Source organism: Buceros rhinoceros, unplaced genomic scaffold, assembly GCF_000710305.1.
Source record: "Buceros rhinoceros silvestris isolate BGI_N320 unplaced genomic scaffold, ASM71030v1 scaffold3594, whole genome shotgun sequence".
Lineage (NCBI taxonomy): Eukaryota > Metazoa > Chordata > Aves > Bucerotiformes > Bucerotidae > Buceros > Buceros rhinoceros.
This window is the reverse complement of record NW_010409853.1, coordinates 268-10405: the sequence shown is the minus strand read 5'-3', so window position 1 is coordinate 10405 and position 10138 is coordinate 268. Positions and strand designations below refer to the sequence as shown.

General features: G+C 42.5%; 1 protein-coding gene across 1 annotated transcript in view; it reads right to left on the bottom strand.

Annotated features, from left to right (window-relative positions):
- CDH20 (cadherin 20, type 2) overlaps positions 1-9716 on the bottom strand; it is a 23537-nt gene extending 13821 nt beyond the window's left edge. The window contains exons 1-4 of the mRNA XM_010135359.1: positions 9553-9716; positions 7521-7708; positions 4035-4288; positions 458-594 (exon numbers count right to left, since the gene is read on the bottom strand). Of these exons, the coding sequence (XP_010133661.1) occupies positions 458-594; positions 4035-4288; positions 7521-7708; positions 9553-9700 (727 nt within the window). The 5' untranslated portion in view covers positions 9701-9716. The remainder of the gene's footprint in view (positions 1-457; positions 595-4034; positions 4289-7520; positions 7709-9552) is intronic.
- Between the last annotated feature and the right edge of the window lie 422 nt (positions 9717-10138).

Below are 10138 nucleotides of genomic sequence, written 5' to 3'. Positions count from 1 at the left end.
CGGCTGAACCAGAGCAGATTTCAACTAGTGACCTGGCAGTACAGGATGATTGCTGCCTACCAGTCCCTGCACCATTCAATCCTCCCAGGTAGGACCGGCAGCTCTGGCAGCTGTGCAGCCTTTGCAGCGTCTGCTTTATCTGCCTAGCCCTTCCGAAGAGTTAGAGCTCTTGCAGAAATGCATCAGGAAGAGTTTTAAATAAATCCCTGGAATACTAATGAATTGAAAAACCAGCACTCTGCATTTAATTGCCAGCCTCTACTCCTCCCACCACTGTGTGAAAAGGAGCATAGAAAATAAATAAAATGCAGTATGTGCTCATTGATGTCAGAGGAGTAATTCAGTTAATACGGCTTCCTACTCAGTGCATACGAACGCGTGAACTGCTCAATTCAGGTCTCTCAGCCTGCTTTGTTTATTGTATCTCTAATCTGTGTGCAATCTGCATTCTCCTTACTCAGCTCCATGGCCAGCACAGTGATGTTGTGCCAAGAAACGTCCTCCCGGTCAAGAGGTCTTGCAGTCATCAGTGCTCCTGACGTAATGTCGACATAGAAGAACCGCCCTGGATCACTGCTCCTGTCAATCGAGTATCTGCAAGAGTACATATTAAAAATATTATGCAACCCTTGTGAAACCCACATGTTATATCCAACAAAGTACCCCAGCAATGGGAACACTGTCATACGCTGTGCTTCCACAACCTAGTTGTGTGCTCCATTGACTTGTATAGGTACAGAGTGAGATGCTCAAAAAACTAGGAGTTACGTGGCTAGGGGCATTTAATAGTGAGTACTATCTGGATGGAGCTGGACGACAGAAAGGTTTAGAGGAAGAAGCCTCAAAGCAAGGCACAGCTCAGCACGGGAACATCTGCTTTACAGAGAAAATCTGTCAGTGAGGAGTGCGATTTCTTTTTTCTAAGCAATCATTATGCCCTTTCCTCGGGCACAATTCAGACAGGAGGAAAATGACTTTATATCAGCTCATCCTCTGAGCACCTAGCCTGACAAAGAGGAACCATTCCCTTCCTCGTCCTTTTTCATTCTCTCCCCCTTCAACAGCATAAATTCCACCTTGCGTTCTGAACCACCCTGCAGATTGAGCCATGTCAATGCAAGGAGGATGACAACTGGCTTTCTCATATTATCCAGCCACAAAAACAGCTCCCTCTGTGAGGTTGATTCGTCATAATTACTGAACCTGACTGGCCAATATCATGTCGGTTTAATGCTGGGAACAAACTTCTCACACCTGTGAGCAGGGGAGTGTGGTGGTACCTGCAGGCCAGAAAACTTCGGAAGGGAGACAGCTGATTGAGAGATGCCACTGCTGTGCTCGGTCAGAGGGACCGTTTCACAGGGTGTATAAATACTCAATACCCTTCACATGCATCACCTCGCTTTTAACAGCAGTTTGTACAAGCTGCTTTTCTAGCTAACTATACTAGTATGGTGAGAGATCCTTTGGAAAGAGCCACATACGCGCCTGTTTAAATGCCACAGCCTAGAACAGAGCCCTGACTTAATCCCATTTCTGTTGGTTCTTTCTTCAAAGTTGATGGGAATTGAAAGCATTAGTCATAACAGAGGCTGTACAGGGCTTGTTCTTGTGAATTTTCTCCTTTCAGCACAAATGCATTCACTAAAACAAGCATACCAGCCTGTCCTTAAACTGGGATACAAAATACTATTGAGCTATGTTGTTTGGAAATTCTTTTACACTTATTTTCAGAAAAATCAAAGCGGGTGGAATGGCAGGTCTACTTCCCTTTTCTTCCTATCTCTTCTTAAATAAAGAGATTTCTGAGGCATTTGATTTATTTAGGAAATAAGTACAAGTGCTGCTATATTTTGCTATAATAATTATTCTCGCATGAGGGCTATAAAAAGAATTTCTGACAGTTTAAGGCCAATGAGTATGTGAAATTGAGTATGGCCTTGTGATTAGTGGTGCAGTATTAATCACCAGTGTCAAGAGGCACAGGTGGAGTCTTTGTCTGGATTAGCTTATGAACACATAAGTCGTGCTCCTTCATGCTTGTTTCCACCGCACTTTGTAGGTAATCTTCCTGAACTGCTTAACAACAATCATGGTGTATTTCCAGCCATCAGAATTTCTCAGTGTGGGAGTCTCAGTACCGGACACTGGGAAAATAAGGATTTGAGAGTTCCCTTATGTTTAGTGAGCCCTTCCAGAATGTGTCCTGGCTTGTCCATACATGAAAATACGACAAAAGATGGGGTCAGATCACAGTTTTTATTTCAGTTGGATTTCATCTTGTGTAACAAAATATGTACCTTGGATTTTCTTTTTTTTATCTTGCCTTACCTGCGCAAAGTGAATGCTGAGCAAGCGTGAAACATTGCCAGACTGATACGGCACAGACTTGGCATGGATGGAGGAGACCACGTAAGAGGCAGGAGAACAAATTCCTAACATTTGCACTTTAGATAGCATTACAAATGGTATTTATTCTTTTTTCCCTGTTTCCTCTACCCCAATTATTTATGCTTGAACATACAAAGTGTGGGAGAGGCAGGAAGAAAGGAGGGAAGAAGTAAAGAGGGAAGAGAGGAAGATGGGAAGGAATATGGGAAGGAGCAGAGTTACAAAGGAATCTGTGCCTATTTGCAACTGTTTGGGATTTTTAAATACATCTTTGGTGATGCATTTAGTGCTTTATAGAGTGCTGTTTCATCAAGGGTAGTCGCTGGAAAGCTCTGAAGAAAATGAAGAAAAACATAATTAAAAATAACAAGGAACACTTCTACCCTCTGACAGTCTGCAGAATTATTCTCATACTATTTTAAGCAGATTAGCACAAAACTGTTTGCACTGCAGTGTTTGGATAATGCTAGACAATCATCAGCAAAATAGTATGTGGGTGGAAAAAAGTTTATGGTAATGAAATTGTGATGCAGACAGTATAATACTTAGTTTTATTGAAGAAATTGAGACAATGTATGAGAAGTATGATAACCTTATGATCTAGGTGGAAAAGATAGGTATATTAAGGTAGCAGATGTGAAAAAAATAACTAGAGCAGCAACACAAAAAGCAACATCACTAAGAAGAACAGGCTTTGTGACTGCTCAGATCTCCTAGCTTAAGCCCAGGGTTCTTCAAAAACTCCAAATACCTGATGTTTTGACTCCTTCCTGTATTTCCCAGGACTGTTCCCAGACACAGACAATTCAGAAGCTGGACTGATGCGAGGTTAGGCGAACAGCAGCTCAACACCCAAAGCGTTTCTCAGGTGAGAGAAGCAGCTGACCTGCTGGGTAATTATTAACTTGCAGTCACTGGGAGCTTCTGCAGGTTGTGAAAATTAGTACATGGGCTGGCCTCGGAGAAAAAGAGTCTTCTCTGATAAACTGGGCTGACTTGGACTATAGAAAAGAGCGTTGTGATCACACAAATCTGCTGCTTTGGTTCCTTGCTGAGTTGCAGCTATGAAGCTCCCATGGCTGGAAATACACCGTTACCTTTCTTAACTTCTTAAGGGAATATCTAGCTCTGCAGCTTTGACCAGACACTATATAATTTAGTGGTTCATGAATATTTATTAGTACGCATTCAGTCTACACCAAAAGTAGCTGTGCATTTGAGCTGTTGACAAAGGCCGGCTGTGAAACAGAAGGGGGAGGAAGCAGAGGCGATTTGATTACCTTCCCCTCGGTAGGGCAGCAGATTCTCAGTGACACTGTCAGGTTTTGAGACAGCAAATGCACAAGAGTATGGGTTTGTTTTTAATGTACACTATCAGGAGATGCCTGACCAGTTCATTGCAATGCTAGATGCAGACGTTCTCCATACCACCGAAAAGGTAATGGTGAGCTCCTACATTGCTTTGACAGCCATAGCAGAGCCCCTCAGTGTGCAACATCTGGTTTGACTAAACCCCCTGACAACTACTGCTGGCTAAAAAGAGAAGAGCCCCTCCTACCAGAGCTGTTTCAGCCTCATCACCACCCCACCAACAGGATGTGCCAGGGAGCACTCCTGGGGGAACGCACAAAGAGGGCACAGACCTAATGGAGTTGTTGGTCACATCGGGGTCCTTGGCAGAAATGATCTGTATGGTGGTTCCAATCTCCACATCCTCAGGCACTTCCACAAAGTAGAAGCTGGGCTCGAACACAGGAGGTTCATCCACATCCTCCACGCTGATGTGGACAGTGGTGGTGTCGCGGAAGGGGCCCAGGTTCAGGAACCGCATTTCCAGGTGGGGGTTGGCACCCTCGACTTTCAAGGTGTAGCTTTTCTTGCTCTCAAAACTTAAAGGCTGAGAAGAAAAAAACATATCTAGCATTAGGCACACTGAGCCATATGATTTAGGCCATATAATTTAAATTTTCAGAAGTAAAAGATACCCTCTAATACAAACTGATGCTTCTTTTTTAAAATAAAACTTTAATATGATTTTTAATCATAAGGGTAATAAAGGCAAATATTTGCAGATGGAGACAAAGCACTGAGTGACAGTAGTATTAGAAGTGTCACTGTCTTTTTTTTTTTTAATTTGACGGTTGTACTGAAGAAGCCAGGAGAAATATTTGCAGATCACTTCAGAATACATATTCTTTCATTCTTTTTGCTGAAATTAAAATAAAAGCAGCTACATCACCATTGCCTTGTGATGGGTGGAACTACCATGCACAGCCTCGGTTCTTTCTTTTTTTTTTTTTTTTACAACTACTGCCAGACTGGAGCAAGGAGATGGGTGGGAAAATAGAGAAGAAGGAGGATGCCAAAGCCACTGGAAGTCAAAGGTGAGAAGATCATCATTGTATCAGTCCTCCTTGACCAGTCATAACCCATCTCTTTTCTGCCCTGCTCAATAGCGCAGCCAGCCAATTCTGCAGCCACGAGATGTGTGTTAGTTTAAGCAAGGTCAGCAGAAGTTTCACATGCTCAGGCATGACAGGAGTATATACTATGGGCCTCAACAAACCCCCGGAATTTAGTGAAGGCTTCAGTACTTATCTACTGCCACAACACTTCCTTTCTTCAGAAGTGGAAACATTGCAGTGACAATGACTCTTGCTTTCACAGTAAAATTACCAGGATTGATGTTCTGTATAGGAATGCCTGATGAAAGATTGGAGTTCTTGAAATTATAAAACTAAAACTCATTCAGCATTTAGTACATGGGGGTGAGGAATGAAGACTGGAGTGGGCACTGTTTTTCTTGTGCTGGGAGATGACGGTCCAGTATCACTGGAGATGCTGAGCAGTGATACAGGACGAACTGTGCAACCTGTGGCAGCAGGTGCCAACAGGTGAACTGAAACTTGCTCCTGTTGCTCTTAGTTCCACCTGGCAAATCAGTGACTACCGCAGGCACAGCACTTGTCAGCAAGGATTTAGTTAGATCTACAAATGTATTACCCATTACTGCACAGTCATTATGGTCTACCAGTTGCATATTTATACACTGTAAAAATAGCAGTAAAATATATTTACATGACCAAGCAACACTTATTGCCCATCTGGCAAGGAACGTGCAATGCAAAGCTGCCTAAACATATACTAAGAAAGAAGCCATTAGATCTCATGGTTTCCCATGTGAAGAAAACTGTGTGAGAAACATTGCATGTACACTAAAAAGCTAAGTTGTAAAAAGAGCAGTTAAATCACAGAAACACTTAATAACTATAAACCGAACTGCATTAGGAAAAGACTTAATCACCCAGCTAGAAAAACTGAGAAAATGAAACAAGCATGAAAGGCCTTCTCATTTCTGATGCTGCCGATTTCAGACGTCTTCAGTTTGCTCAATTCAGACGCCCTCCATTGTGCCTTTCCCTTGACAATGCCTCAACACCGCTCCCCACCCCACTCCACGAGATTTGTCTTCCACGTGTGCATTCAACCCTCTTTCCAGCACTGGTCCTCAGGGGAGGGCAAGCAGCTCGTCTTCTCCTGTGAGCCAAACATGCTGCAAAACACAGCCAAGAGGAGAAATGTCCCACGGAAACCTCTGCTTGTCCTCATCCTCCTTCCCCCAGTGCTGAGGTGTGCCGTAGAGGTGGGATTTGGCAAGAGCCAGCTGAGCAGAAGGGCAGCGCGGGGCTCTCCTGGGCGCTGGGCGTCGCACTGGCTGAGAAACCCACCACCCTGCCTCCTGCGGGCAGCGAGGAAGGGAAGGCTGTCACAGCAGGGGAGCATCAGTGCTTTTATCTGTAACTGTAAATTTTTTACTTTTTGATGCCCAGGATAGAAGTGTTAGTTATTTTGTTTGCAAAATCTGTCTAGAAAAATGAAAGGGAAAGTTTGCTTTCTTTCAAAGAAGACTTCATTCTAGGTTTAGAGATTCAGGGGTTTCTTTCTTAAGAGGATCCAAAGGATGACTTTTCCCGTGTTTGGCTATGAATAGTCACAACATTACAAAAGCGACAGGCATATATAAAATTTTACAAACATTTATGTACAGTAGGTGGATTGAGCAGCGTGTACCTGATGTCAGTACATATCTCAAATGATTGACGCCATAAAGTTTTACAGTCCTCCTCCCAATGTATGCAAACACCTAGCAAAACTGTGTTCATAACAAAATAGTCAAGTTTATCGACATATTTACTCCAAATAACTATTTTCTGTCATCAATAAATGAGTGAAAAATGACATTATGGTTTGCATTCCACATCTATTTCATTCCAGTGAACATGCTTATCTTTAGAGACTAGTGCATTTAAACAAGAGGTGGAGAAAGATGACCATAAATACAAGCTTAAACGCCTTGCTATAAGGCATGGAGGCTTACAGGGTCAAATCTCTCCCATGTGTTGTTCCATTTTAGCGCACAGTTTAGTCGCAGGCTATTTAAATGGAGACTATACTTCCTTATTAGTACACTAGGTATGCTTAGGCAGAAATATGGTTACAATTTCATAACCTAGAAGCAGAGTTGAACTTCTAGCATTTATGTAAGACTGCAGAATAAATAACCTATAGCAGGGAGCCTAAGCAAAATTCTCTCTGCCCTTCTGCATAGCCTGCAGTACAGAGCACTGGCAGTTTCACAGCTGCCATTTCAGAGGCAGCTTCTTCTAGCCTAATTAGCATTTATGGATCTTCAAGCAGCAATTAAAAAAAAACCTGCCTGGGTTTTATTGGTTTATAAATAATTCTAAGGCATGCTTTATTGTTGTTTGTGGGACACTGGAGTGAAAAATGTGTACAGTTCAAATGCAAATATTGATCTAATTTCTTGCATTGTAGATAATTGAGCTACAGAGAATATTTAAATAGATAAATAGTAATCAGAACGTTCCTTGGTGGGAAAAGACATGCTTACGCTAATGCTGTCCCCACTTTTTAAAGGTTCCTCCTAGGAATGCAGTCTGTTTTCATATTTTAGCAATGAATGTTGAGGCATCGTGGTTTATAGCAGGAAAGGGGCTACTGTCATGTAATGGAACAAACTTACCACAGGCATAAGGGAATGCTGCACACATAAAATGTAACCAGGACTGTTACCCATACAAATCACTATAAAAAGGAAACTTTACTACCTTTCTCACAGTTATGATGCCAACTCGGTAATTAGGATCAGTGTTAATATCAAAGACATCCAGTCCGTCTCCATCCACAAGGCTGTATTTCATCTCCGCATTAATCCCTTCGTCCAGGTCTTTAGCCACCACGCGACCCACAGTGGAGCTGATGGGAGCGGACTCCAAGACGCTCATCTGATAATGCTCTGGCACAAGCAGCAGAGAGGGAGAGGGGAGCAAAAGACAGGCTGTGAACAGGAGCTGAAAACTGCGCGGCGATGCGAAGAACGTATCAGGGCAGGCCATGATTCTGCATGGCCTGCAGGGAGTCTCCGGTACCCCTCCCAAAGCTGCCACAGCACTGTGATTTCCTTCAAAAAAGCTGCAGCCTGACTGAATTGCCTGGGAAAGTTTAAAGTTTTTGTCTTGTCAGCAAGTTTGTCCTTTTTAAAACACAATATACCTGAAAACTTCAACTAGATAAATAGGGCAATTAACACCAGTGCTGTTGCAGCCACGATATAAAGCAGGATATGAAACAGATTTTACAGGACAGGTATCTTTTATTAGATCAGCTTGTAGAGCGGGAGTAAACACACAAGTTTTGAGCACCACAAATCCCTTCTCAAGTCCGAACAAACTTCTTTTCAGCCCTGAACAAAGCTTTGAGAGCTCAGAAGCCTGCGTGTCTCTTTCAAATTTAGCAGTTACTCTGTTAAAATATATTACCTCTCCCTGCCTTGAGCACATTTGGTGCATCACTAATTTGCTCAGCCGCAAGCCTGGGGAAAGCGAAGGCTGCTATTTTAGAAGTGTGTTTTAAAAATATAAATGTTGTATCTAAAATACTTCCCTGCCATCATAATTTATGTTCAGACTCTCCTTGCTGCACTCTCTCCGTTGACTCCACCACTTACTGAGCTTTATGAGGCAGAATAACACCAAAGATGGGGCTTGACCTATGCTCATTTTTCTCAGTCAAGAGTTTGATATCAAACAGTTACAATTCACGCCACTTTCATAACAGCATTGGCAATGGTGCATTCAACAAGTTGCTCTGACAGAAAAAGAAAAGTGGAACTTGAAGCTTCTTGCTGATCTTAGTGGAATGCTTTGATTTAGCAGCGCAACATGCAGAAACAGAATGAGAAGAATAGTGATAAAAAGAAGAACTGCAGAAGTTTTAATTTCTCAGCTAGACGAGAAAAATGGTAAAACCAAAATGGCTTGAGACTGATCCACACCACCAAAAGAATCAGCTTTCTTAAAAACAAAATTATATATATAACCCTTGAAGGATTAAGTTTAATCAAACCTATAAAGTTTCTTCCAAATTTTTAACAGTAATATAGAATTCCGTAGATAAATTTGATCTAAAAAGGTTTTAAAAAGAGAGGGATTTACTTTAAAAAGTAAATCTTGCTTTGAGAGTCGCTTTTGTAAATAAAAATAACTTTTCTGATAAGAGTGGAGTTTCCCATTTTTGCACTCCATTAACTCTGGCTGTTACATATCTTAGGGTGTAACTGTATACTGCCAAGGTTTAGATGAACATTTCCCCGAGAGCAGCCTGTATGACAACACACTCTACCCTGGCAGCACAGCTACCAGACGCTCCCCTGCAGCGGCCTGGCTGGAGCGTTGAATGAATTAACTTTCAATTTCCAGCACTGTCACATGTCCCCGGGTTGAGAGACATCCTTTTGGAGATAGGATGAAAAGAGAATCAGGGCAGCAATTAGCAGCCAAAGGCAATGGCCGTGAGCAGTCCAGGAACACAAAGGATCTCCTTCTTTCCTCATTTCCCCACCCTTTAAAAAAAGAGTTGTTTTTGATGATTATGGAGGTCAGAAACCTGATTACGGAGGTTCTGAAAGACAAGTTGGTGAATGCTTCATTTTTACTTTTTTCTGAAGGAAAGTTCCCTCATCGATCTGAAATTGTGTCCGTTTGTGTTGTTGAGTTTGAAAATGGCTGTAAGGAGAGCAAACAAACAGCAACATACAGCTCAGCCACCCCTTTCTGAACATCCAGTGCAGCAGGTACTCACTCTGTGGAAATCTGGGTGGATTGTCATTGACGTCAGAGAGGGTGATGTTCACTGTGGTTGTTCCAGCTAATCCTCCCAGCTGTCCACCCATATCCTTGGCCTGGATAATCACTTCATAATATTCTTTTGCTTCTCGGTCCATGTTCATTAGAGCTGTTCTAATTAAGCCTAAGATTGAGGTGGGGGGAAGGGGTTTTGGGAACAAAAGAAATGGCAGTTAAAGAGTACACAAACAAGGTGGAGTGCTCTCCCTCCTGCATCATACTCCCTATGTCAGACCAGACTCTGCATTCAGCCTCATCTTTCCTGGGAGAGTAAAACCCACCCATATTAAATCTAGGTTAACAGAAGGTGTGAATTTTAAAGAAGCCCAGTTAAAATGCAACAGCTCTGGGGCAGGCTGTCTGTTCAAAATTAAAATGCTGCCTTCAAGGGACTTGGAAATTCATTTCGGGAACAAAGTGAGCTACACTGAATTAAGGTCCTGCCCAGGATAGCTACGTCTGCACAAAAAGTGGAAGTGATGGTATTAGTTAAAAGGTGTATCAAGATGAGTTTTCCAGAGCGTCCCTACACACGCAGTCCT